At 42.2% G+C, this 11,645-nt stretch overlaps 1 protein-coding gene across 3 annotated transcripts in view; it reads left to right on the plus strand.

The window, feature by feature from the left end:
- mcf2b (MCF.2 cell line derived transforming sequence b) overlaps positions 1-11,645 on the plus strand; it is an 18,409-nt gene continuing 6,764 nt past the window's right edge. For all 3 annotated transcript variants that reach the window (XM_013909469.1, XM_005727841.2, XM_013909470.1), the window contains exons 1-22: positions 1-218; positions 1,872-2,006; positions 2,136-2,252; positions 2,986-3,135; positions 3,257-3,381; positions 3,512-3,626; positions 3,716-3,835; positions 5,039-5,230; positions 5,627-5,818; positions 5,898-6,078; positions 6,389-6,477; positions 6,790-6,890; positions 7,058-7,124; positions 7,581-7,696; positions 7,805-7,874; positions 7,959-8,051; positions 8,357-8,449; positions 9,885-10,010; positions 10,244-10,459; positions 10,543-10,635; positions 10,729-10,804; positions 11,037-11,079. In XM_013909469.1, the coding sequence (XP_013764923.1) occupies positions 168-218; positions 1,872-2,006; positions 2,136-2,252; positions 2,986-3,135; positions 3,257-3,381; positions 3,512-3,626; positions 3,716-3,835; positions 5,039-5,230; positions 5,627-5,818; positions 5,898-6,078; positions 6,389-6,477; positions 6,790-6,890; positions 7,058-7,124; positions 7,581-7,696; positions 7,805-7,874; positions 7,959-8,051; positions 8,357-8,449; positions 9,885-10,010; positions 10,244-10,459; positions 10,543-10,635; positions 10,729-10,804; positions 11,037-11,079 (2,561 nt within the window). In that variant the 5' untranslated portion in view covers positions 1-167. The remainder of the gene's footprint in view (positions 219-1,871; positions 2,007-2,135; positions 2,253-2,985; positions 3,136-3,256; positions 3,382-3,511; positions 3,627-3,715; positions 3,836-5,038; positions 5,231-5,626; positions 5,819-5,897; positions 6,079-6,388; positions 6,478-6,789; positions 6,891-7,057; positions 7,125-7,580; positions 7,697-7,804; positions 7,875-7,958; positions 8,052-8,356; positions 8,450-9,884; positions 10,011-10,243; positions 10,460-10,542; positions 10,636-10,728; positions 10,805-11,036; positions 11,080-11,645) is intronic.

Genomic DNA, 11,645 nt, shown 5'->3' on the forward strand with positions numbered 1-11,645 from the left:
CAGAGCAGAAGTGCATCTGCTGAGGTGCGCGCCGCTCTGCCTATCCGGACACTGCAGTGGAGGTTACCGTGCCATCTCTGCGGCTGCTCGTCCCCGACACCACGTCCCGCTGCGGACTTTCCGGGTACCAGTGAGGACAGGGCAGAACAAGGAAGCGCTAAAAAGCCATGGCCGAGTCCAACCCGCTACGGGGGTTCCCCCGTCTGCGCCGGGCCGCGGTAAGATCCGCCGGGAGGTGGGAGGCTTTAAACGGGGTGGCGAGAATGAGGATGCTGCAGCGGAGATATAGACGAGCTTTTCTTAAGGCTGCTAGGTGCTGCGACACAGAGGCTGGGATGTGTTCGCACCGCATTACATATTTAACACGCCTAAGAAAAGGGGTCGCGGTTGGACGGCAGTTGAGTGTTAAAGAGCCTGTGTCGGGGACCAGGACAGGCCAATGACAAATGTTTGGGCTGTAGCTGCAGGTACAGAACAACAAGAGGCTGTATCAGCTCTGGCTCTGCAGTCTGCACACACAGAGGGATCAAGTTATGCAGCTTTATGTAACACATTTTGAAACCTGTGTATTTAAAGTACTCACACAAATCTCTGTGCAGTTGTTTGGTGCAGATGTGCCTACAAGTCTGCAGCTATCAAGTTACCTCCATCATGGCTGCTGTTTTAGTAAATATCAAGAGGGACTGTGTGCAGTTGGGTGATTATTTACCTGGGACATTTGTAGTGTGCGCAGAGTATCAGTCTGGGTATTTGGTGTCCAAAAAAAGCTCCACAGCTATAGTTGATAACAGACTTGATGGCTTTTAATGCGCTTTAAAAAAAAAAAAAAACTAATGAGGCATCCTTGAGGTTCTGCTTGTGTATTAGATTACACTGCACACGTCAGTAGATGAGCAAGTGAAAATAATGCATCATGAGACACAGATAAGCTTCCCTCCAGGTTTCTCAGATTTGAAAGAGACTTACATTATATATAGAAGTCTTCTCCATTTTTATTAACTCCTCAGCCTCATGTTATCTGAGCCTGCACACAGGAGAGGGAAACTGGATAAATGGAAACACTGGCAGGCTTATGAAGAAAGAGTAAACATGCTTGATGACTAACCTTGCAGCATGTGGAAAAAGTAATACTTCAGTGGCAACAGAAGGTGTGGCATTCTTTGAGTTTGTCAAGCGGATGCTGTTTACAGTCTGTGGTGTGAGAGGAGAGATGTGGACAGGTGATGTGAAAAAGAGAGAAGAGTGACCATAGAGCAGAGTGAGCCAGAGAAGCTGACCGTCAGACCTTCTGAAGTGCTGCAGAGGCTGAAAGACTCCCCAGATTGACACAGAGGGATGCTGAGGCTGTGTTGAGCTTTGCTAGACTCCATGACAAACAACACCCAGCTGTCAGTGACTCTGAATGACTCGTCTGACTTTTTTCAACCCTCTCACACTGCAGTCCACAGTTACCACATTGTTAGGCTGTTGTTTTTTCTGTCCCATGAATTAGAGTTTGTTCACATTTCTGAATAAGACTGTTTTAGACTTCATTAGAAACCAATTAGTCCACCTAGTAGTAGTTAATTACATTGGCCCAACTCAAGTAGCTACCAGAAATTGACTGCTGTGCTTGTACATGAAGAGGGCCTTTTCGCATATTAGATATTGCATTTGGACATGTTGCAGCAAGTTTTTTCTTTAATTCTGGTGTTGTCAATCTGTGGGGTGAGCCCCCTTAGCAGGACACATAACCACAGCAGCATGAACAACATGGGAAAAATATCGCTTGTGCTAAATAATGCTTACCTTTATTTCACAAACATTTAACATACCAATCATTTCTTTGAATGACTGATAAATTGAGGGAATGATATCGTTTCTTCTTTCAGACCTCATTTCCAGGCAATCTACATTTGATCCTGGTGCTCAACCCCAGCAGTTTGTTAAGCTCTGCGCCGAGTCCATCATCGAGCACCGACCTGGGCTTTCGCTTCAGTCAGGATGACTTTCTGTTAAAGATGCCGGTGAGAGAAGGGGTTAAAAACTAGAGCACTCCTGTGCATGTATATTTCATTTTGTCACCTTTTAAAATGCCAGCTGCAGTGCAACACTGGTCAGGTAACAGCCGGTTGCCTCGCGTTTGTGTTTTCTAGGTGGTGATGCTGCGTTCTGTTGGCGACCTGCTGCGCTACATTGATGAAAATCACTTGACAACAGACTTCACTGCAAAAGTGCAGTTCTGCCAAAGCGACTGGGTCGTCCTCCGAACAGTACGCACTTCAGATACTAGATAATCCACTTTATCTAGGCATGTTTTCTGTCATGCTAATTCTGTTAGTATCCAGGACAACTGTCTATGCTGCTAAATTTAACAGGCCATGATAGCTTGTTCTGGGAATGTAAAAATGTGTCTTTATAAATATTCTAAGCCTTCATTTTTGATCTTTTACTTTATGTTTAATTCTTTTGTATTATATACTCATGTGAAACAGAAAGTTTTCATATACAGTCATGTTACAAACTAAGTACACGTTTAGTGCTTCCTTTGGAGTTAAAAGGTTAAGTACAATCCGCGTACCACTAAACAAATGCACTTGATTAATTGATAATTGGCAATTAATCGACTCTTATAAAAGGAGCATGTAAGTGGTTGTAAACACTATGCTACACCCTTCCCAGGAGATGAGTCTTAGCAAATTCACCCCAAGATCAGACATTGCAATGCTCAGAGAAACCTTAAGAGAGCTGTGCAAAAACAAATTCCTGCAAACCTCAAAGAGTGGACCAAAATGTGGGAGTTGATAAAGTCGTATAAAAAACTTCAAGTTATTGCTGCTAAAGGTTGTTCAACAAGCTCCTGAATCATTAGGTGTACTTAGTTTTTCCACATATTTATATGCCTAATTTTGAGAACCATCAAAAAACTGAAATACAAATAATTTATTTCTGTGTTTTTTTTTCTTCTTCTTTTTTTGGTTTGGGTGAAAATGTGTAATCCTGCAGTCCATCGAGACGTTTGCAGTGACAGTTAAAGAGATTGCCCAGCTGCTCCAGAGCTTCGGATCAGAGCTGTCAGACACCGAACTTCCTGATGAGGCTAACGCCATCGAATTCTTGCTGCACTCCCACACACACCGATACCGACAGATGAAGGTGGTGTTTTGCTCCCAATCATTTCCTGCCTCTCTCTGCTCACCCACACTGTATCTGTCACTTTCTGTACTTAATCATTCTCTCTCTCTTTTTTTTTTGCATCAATTTTGTACTGATCTAGGATGATATCAGGAATGTGCTGAAAGAAGGACGCCTCCTGCTGTCAAACCTGGAAACTGTCAAAGCTTCTAAAAGAGATGCAGAGGAGGAGAGGGAAATACAAGCAGACATGGACACTGTTAAGAGGTAAACCATCAGAGGATAAGTGAAGCTCGGCTTGAGTATGAAAGACACACTCTTAGTTTAATACCCTTTTCTAATGTTATTAAATCGTTCTTTTAGTAGACAGTTGTGTCATGCGGCCTGTGTGTTTTAGGCTCCTGGCACAGCTCGGAGACATGGAGGAGGCATTCGATGGCTTCTTTGAGAAACACCACCTGAAGCTGCAGCAGTACCTCCAGCTGCTACACTATGAAAGTAGTTTCCAGCAGGTGTGATAAGTGGTGCCGATGTCTTTTCACGAGTCGTAGTAGTTCATGATCAGAGTCACACTGTTTTGTATTTGGTATCGTGTGTGTAGATGGAGGAGGTCCTGGAGCGGCTCTCTGCCCAGGAGAAGGAGATTGCCTCTTTGGGGAACACAGTGGTTCAGACAGAACAGTTACTCAAAGACCTGGATACACTGGACAAACGTGCTCAGGTGACACACATGCACACACACAATTAACATCTCACATGTGACTTGAAGAAATTTAGCAAGTGGGCCAAAATGTATATCTGTTTATCCAAAATAGGATTTATTCTCCTTCAGCAGATTACTGCTGAAGGAGAATATGTGGAAAGCCCAAAGGCAAAGAGAGCATTCCTCCTGCCCTTCAATGCTCATATATTGAATGCCTGCAGGCAGCGAGAGCAGCAGCAATCACCCACACAAGCAAACACACAATACCAGACAAATCTACCTTCCCTTCCATGTGGACACATAGGAAGCCTGAGGCAGGGAGATCAGCAGGCCGAGTCATTTCAGTGATATCTGTAACTGGGTTATATACCCATGAAGTCTATTCTGGCCACTGGCTATCAAAACCAATTCGCTTTGGTGCACAACCTAGCATCCCACAGATTCTTCTAAACTTCAGCTATATGCACTTTCTTCAAACCATCATGAGAACTCTCAATGTTGTGTTGGTAAAGTGCAATTTGTGTTCTGGCCAAAAAACAGCTATGAACTCCAGCAAATATGACGTCATATCTCTCCAAGCACTTGCAAAGGCATTCTGCTAGCAGAAAACTAGTAGCAAGAGACCTCCGCACACAGAGCGGGTCAAAGTGGGATTTTAATTACTCTTCCACACATAGCGTGGTGTAGAGAGGACCCGTATGCAGGACCCAGAGACAAACAAATCAAGAAAATGCAATCCTTTTATATTTCTGTTCAAAACTAGACAAAGTCCACCATGAAAAAATGAGATTTAGAAAGACAGGAGTGCCATAGATGGTTTGAAAAGGACAGGAGGGAAAAGCATAACTATATATAGGTGAGAATGATGAGACACAGGTGGAAACAGTCCACAGCAATTAGAAACTATGAGGGTTGGGGAGACGATTATATGATGGAAATAACCTTTAGAGTTAAACAGGAATAAGCTAAAAACTAAATAATTAACATTAAGACATGAAAACTAACACCAAGTCTGACAAAGACAGGGGAACACAGGAGGAAGGAGAAACTAGATGCACAACAAAACTCACCAAAACATAACAAAACCAACATAACACATTTATGGCTTTTAGCAGGCTTTTCTTATAATTTGTACTGATGGAGTTTGCATGTTGTTCAGGTTCGTTCTTGTCTGACCTTTTCGTCATTAAAACCTCAAACCTCTGTCTCTCCTTGAATCAGGAGGAGATGGCTCGTGCCCAGGTGTTGATTCTACACGGTCACCAGTTGGCTGCAAACCACCACTACGCCCTGGCGCTCATCATCCAGCGCTGCAATGAGCTGCGACATTACTGTGATGTCATCACCATCGCCATACGCACCAAGAGGGCCTCACTCACTCGAACACGAGACCTGCTGGGCTGCCTTGAGGAGGTAAAAATGTTCACAGGCCACTCTCACATGTGCAGAAATGCAAAGATCTGTGCATACAAACTTAAATGAAAACAGCAAAATTAATACACTGATGATTGTGCATTTTTGACTGAATGATCTACTTGTGAATCTTTTTCTTGCCATTAATGAAAATCAGGTCATTTTTATTTATACAGCCCCAAATCACAAATATGCCTCTATTTATAGTTGTCTATAAATCTATAAATCTCTAGGCTCTTCTGTCCTAGAGAAACATTTGACAAAGAAAAGTCTCTCATCTGCAAGTCAGTTGTTGACTGAAGCAAATATTTGCTCTGTTAGCAATCATTCACCTTTCTTGTAGCACAAAGTGTTGCCATGGAATCGGTCTTGTATTTAGCAGTCTTTTGTGAGCAGGCCCTTCGCTGGTGCGACGAGGGCGCCTATCTACTGGCCAGCCAGATGGTGGACAAGTTCCAAACCAGAGAAGGAGCTCAGGAAGCATTGCAGTACCTCAGCTGCCACCAGGAGAGGGCGCCATCAGCCATGAAAAACAGCCAGGATACTCTCAGCTTTGAATTTCAAGCCATACTCACCCCGCAGCTACAGGTAACCTAAAACCGCTGACACAAACACACATATATTTGACACCACTGTTGTTTACTATAGTAGCTCTGTGTCTGTCCAGTCCCAGATTTCCATGGTGACAGAGAAGCTGAACTCAATGCAGTGCATGATCAGAAACAGGGAGCAGTGTCTGAGGAAGCTGGCGGACGTGCAGGTCCGACCCATACAGCTGGTGGCCCCTCGGCCAGAACCGGACCAGACTTTCCAGCGTTGCAAGTCACCCCTTTTCTCCCCCAAACATGGTAGAACATCTTCCATTGCATTCTTCTTAACACATACTCAACAATTCAATCCTAATGGGGTTTCTTCCTGTTTTGCAGTAGAAAGTATGATAAAGCACAGGAGATATTTTGAGCATTGAAGAGGTTCATGTCTGTTGTTGAGTAGGATGTTCTTGGGCACAGTTATCTCCCTATCCTACCTCCATGTCCCTCTTGCATTCAACAGTTTAACCAAGCTTTGTTCTTGACTGCGCTCTAAAGGTCTTGAGCTGTTGCTCTTTTGCCAGCATTTCCTTTTTGTTCTTTCTTATATGTGCGATATCCTCCACAGGTGTAGACTTTAATGTTTTGAACTCCAAGTTCTCATTTGATCTGCTTCCCGGCAAGAGGGCTGCAAGAAGGAACAACAGCCAACCCAAGGTGTGTGTCTATATATATGTACACATATACGTGTGTGTGTGTGTGTTTTCTCTTTCACTGCAGGAGAAAACTTGAACTTAGTAGACATTACCCAATGGGCATGCGACATTAAACTATTTTTAATCTCCCAGCATGCACCAGAATAATATTTCCAGTAGCAGGAGTGTGTCTCACTGCTGTGTGCTCTATGAGAAAGGGCAACTTTGGCAACAGATCTGCAGACTCTCTGTTTATCACGTGTTTAAAACGCGTAATTTTACTCACTTTCCCACAGAAAGTTTAAGCTGACGTGATATGTATGTGTTTCGTCAGATCGAGGTGATGCATGATTACCAAGGCAACCGCAGCTGTCTATATGGACCCAACCCTGAAACTGATTCAGAGGCAGAGGACAACCCAGAGCAGGTCACACGGTACAGTCTTAAATGTTAATTGTGACTCTAATGTTGCTAGTTGTTTTAGGTGTATGTGTGTGATCCGTTTAGGAGCCTTTCAGCTTCTTCCTGTGCGAGTGTCAGAGCTTACACAGTAGTTTTACATTGTTTTTTTGTCTGTTTATGTTTACGTTCACTCTTTTTAGCCATATTATGAAGGAACTGATAGCTACAGAGAGGATCTATGTGGATGAACTGCTCTCCGTCCTTCTGGTGAGTTAGTTTAGATCATTTGATGGTATTGTTTGGTTTGTTGGATATTTCATAATTTTTATAGATATACATATCTGTATACAGAATAGTAATGGGCAGTATTTTAGGTACAGGGGCTTTCTAGATTTAATTTTTAGTCTGGGTAACACTGACAGCATGAGGAGGGAATATCTTGAAATCTTGGGCAATCTTGAAACCACTGGCTATTACCTGGTTATGATTTAGTTGTTTGTTAGCTTTTCTAGTTTGTCTTCATCAACGTCAACATTAACCAGGGCACAGAAGAACAAGTCTTGGCCAGAGTATCCACGGAGTGGTCATCAGATGACAGGGTTTCCAGACTTGTTTTGTCATTTTGTATTTCTTGACTTTTTTAATTAAAACTTTCTCCTTTTCTTTGGCTTGCATTACCATCTCTCCTCTCCCTTGACTACCTCTCGCCCCTGCAATTATCAGGGTTACAGGGCAGAAATGGAGGACCCCTCTGTGGCTAATCTTCTTCCTGTAGCTTTGCGCAGCCAGAAGGACGTTCTTTTCGGCAACATGCCAGAGATTTACCAGTTCCACAGCAGGCAAGCCGCACACACAAACACACAGAGCTCACAAGCTGTTCCTGTCCCTTTCTGTCTTTTCATGCTGATCCAATTTCCTTTTATGTTCCTCTTGGTTTCTCCTTGCAGGATCTTCCTCCAAGATCTGCAGAGTTGCCTGGAGACACCAGAGAGCGTGGGGGCTTGCTTTCTGAAAAGGGTGAGGGAAGATGTGATGAAAAACACGAGGACTTTACGTGTGATATAACATAATAGGTTTAAATGTACATTTGTGTGTGAGCAGAAGGAAAAGTTCCAGGTGTACGAGCGTTACTGCCAAAACAAGCCTCGCTCCGAGTTGCTCTGGAGACAGTGTGCTGATTCGCTGTTCTTTCAGGTAGTTGCACACGTTTAACACGATGCACTCACTTTCACTTTGTAGTTATGGCACAGTTTTTGTTCAGAATGGATTTTGTGCTGTAGCGTTAATGTCATTAAAATGATGTTAACGCGGCTAGCCCCGTGCTAGGGCTGCATAGCGTCAGCGCGGTTAGCTCGTTAACGCGCTAGCACTGTGCAGCCCCTCGCACGGGGTGATCCGCGTTAATGCGGTTATGGAGTTAACGTCATTTTAACGAGATTAACGCTGACAGCACTAATTTTGATCTCTCTGTCTCTGTGTCCTGTTCTTTCTTTCTGCAGGAGTGCCAGAAGAAGCTTGATCACAAGTTAGGTCTGGACTCTTACCTCTTGAAACCAGTCCAACGCCTCACCAAGTACCAGCTGCTGCTCAAGGTTTTCTACATTTGAGCTATAAAAATTTATTAGTAATGCAGGTCACTCACTGAAATGAATAATTCTTAGTCTGTGTTCAATGTATAATAAAGAAATGTAAATTTTGACGTATAATTTCATTAATAGCCCGACTGACGTATCCGATATTTTCGATATTAGCTATTTGCTGATTTATTGCTATTGACATTTATAAAAACGAGACACCGGAACACACTTAAACCGTGTTATGAGTAAATCAATACATATGACAAATATCAGAGAAATCTGTTCGCACTTTGTGTGTCGTGTGTCTGGAGAAATATCATAATAGCAGATTTTTATAATACTGATGTTCATCAAATATCGGTCTCTGTATAGGTCAGCTCTAATTACAACTGCTGATAACAAAAAACTTTCATATACCTAATAAAGATCAGTATGCTACTAACATAGCTACTAAAGCTTCAAATCAGATATTGTATTACAAATGAACAGTACATGCAATACATGATCTTTCACTATTTTCACTATTTTCTGGGGGTTTTTACCGTCAACTTAGCACGACCCCTGCCAGTCACAAAATATTACAGCAATCAATGTTTTTACAACATGCAATTGTGTTAAAAAATCCTAACTTTCTCATGATTTACAGTGTGCATCTGTATTCATAGAACAAAAATATTCAGGGAGATCTTGAATGATTACTGATTCATGAGTCCCTCAGAAGCTCAAATAAATACTCTGGTGGTGAAAATGTTAATATTTGCTTTCATCCACTATGTTATTGTGTATTACTTGGTAAGTCATGTACCAAAATCTTCTCAGACATTCATCATCCAGGCCATAAAATGTAACAGCACCCTCATACAGCGCAAAGTGTATCAACTCATCACCAGAAAAAAAGTGCTTCTAATGTTATTGGCTACAGCAAAGTAGGTCAGGAAAACAAACATGTTTCATAATTGAAAATGTCTGTGCGTTGAACTTTGAGCTGCAAGAGGGAGTATTGATAGAAGACTGAGCTCTGTGAGCCTGCGGTTCTTGTCCTGACCTCTGTTTTTTTTTTCTTTCTATTAGCGGTAATTATTATTTTTGCTGTGCTTTTTTTTAATAGCAGTAATATCTCATGTGGACGAGCCGTCCATACAGTAATTGCTTTTGTCTGAATTGACGCATGGACAAAATGACGCTGGCACAGAGAGACAAGGTTATTTCAACAGAAACAGAGATGCAGACAAATAAAAATGACTTTTGTGGACACGCACAATTTGAAAAGGCACAGAGACTAATCGACAGCAACAGGTTGGAAACATTTATTCAATTTGCAGAGTCACAGACAGGCTGACAATGATTTACATGTGCATAAAGCCATTTAAGTGGACAGACATCAAGGCAGACCAGATTAGATAAAGTAAGATCCACTGACATGTCATGCTGTGTGCCTGTCCTTGTTCAGGAGCTTTTAAAGCACTGCACAGAGGAGCGATACCGCTGTGAACTCCAGGAGGCTCTGGACTCCATGCTGGAGCTGTTGAAGTCTGTCAATGACTCCATGCATCAAATAGCCATCACCGGATATCAGGTACCAGCCAGTCAAATCAACAAATAAAACAGCAGACACACAATCACATTACTGGTTCGCAGATTTATGACCTTTCATCACACTTAATCTTATTAGAGCAAAGCACAAAATCTTTCTTACTGGTTGTGATGAGAATAGATTGTGCGTGTGGAAAAACCTTCAGTATATTACTTTGCTGGCAAGCTGCAGATTTGAGTCTTGAGTGTATCCATCTGTCTGTCTCCATGACACAGGGTGATCTCAGCCATCTGGGTCGTGTCGTGATGCAAGGCAGCTTTAGCGTGTGGATCAGCCATAAAAGGGCAGCGGTGCGAATGAAAGAGCTGGCCAGATTCAAACCCATGCAGAGGCACCTCTTCCTCTACGAGCACGCCCTGCTCTTCTGCAAGCGCAGAGACGAGGACAACCACGACAGGACGCCCTTCTACAGCTTCAAATCGTGCCTCAGAGTAATAACACGAAAAACTCTCTCACATTATCAGGCGACTCAAACACTTTGTTTCCAATTTACGGTTTTTCTCTCTGTCTGTAGATGAGTGCAGTGGGAATCACGGAAAATGTGAAAGGAGATGTGAAAAAATTTGAAATCTGGTATAGCAGCAGAGAAGTGGTGTACATAGTTCAGGTATGTGATGCTCTTTTTTTCTATTTTAAGTGTAACTGAAAAGACTTTTCAGTGTCTTAGTAGTGTGTTATTTTCACTCTGTGTCTCTATTAGGCTCCCACGGTGGAGGTCAAAGTTGCCTGGCTGATGGAGATTCGAAAAATTCTCAACAACCAGCAAAAACTACAAGGTTTCAATTAATGTTGATGTTGCTTTGTGACCTTTTCTTTTTCCTTTTTTAAAAGCCTGATTTCATTTATATGACTCGTGTTCAGTCATGTTTATTTTTTCTTTAGTGCTTTGTGGTATTTGTTGAAACCTTAGGCTCCTTCCTAGCAGTGTAATTTCCTTTAATCTGTTGTTTATGGATTTTTATTCCTTCTACATCTAACTCATTCCTCTATGTCATCTCATCTTCTTAGATGAAGCTTCTCTTCTGCTTTCAGACAACCCTCTCTCTGACAGGTGATTCTCTCTGCATGACCTCACATGACGTAGGGATGTGCAAAAACATTTACATAAGAATCATGAAATGTTTTTATTCAGGTCACACAAACCAAAAAGATTCAGTTTTTTTCAATAGCTTTTTTCAAAAGTTGGCACGCTGTGTAAAATGCAAACATATCAAAGGTACAAGCTGAGGCATTTTACTGGTCCATGAAAAATATTTGCTCATTTTAACATTCATGATGGCAACTCGTCTCTATAAAGCTGGACTTTAGAGAGGTAGAGTTTCTCACGTGTGTTTTGACCCTTAAATCCAATTTCTGGAATGACTTCCCGATCACATAACACCCGCCTACAAGTCAGGATATCCGCCATCGCCACAATCATAATTCTCATAATAATCTTTTTACAGTTTATTGATGTTACTGAGTCAGTGTGCATGTGCGCAGTAGCTCCATATGTGAATGTATCAGCATCTTTGTCATTACCCTTGAGATTTTAACTGCCAAATCCTGCAGATGGCACAACATTGTCTTCAGCTCTGATATTTAAAACTGCTGGTTTTCAGCACCATGGACAGTGCC

The sequence above is a fragment of the Pundamilia nyererei genome, unplaced genomic scaffold, assembly GCF_000239375.1.
Source record: "Pundamilia nyererei isolate P.nyererei 1_Seehausen unplaced genomic scaffold, PunNye1.0 scaffold00026, whole genome shotgun sequence".
In the NCBI taxonomy this organism is placed as follows: Eukaryota; Metazoa; Chordata; class Actinopteri; order Cichliformes; family Cichlidae; genus Pundamilia; species Pundamilia nyererei.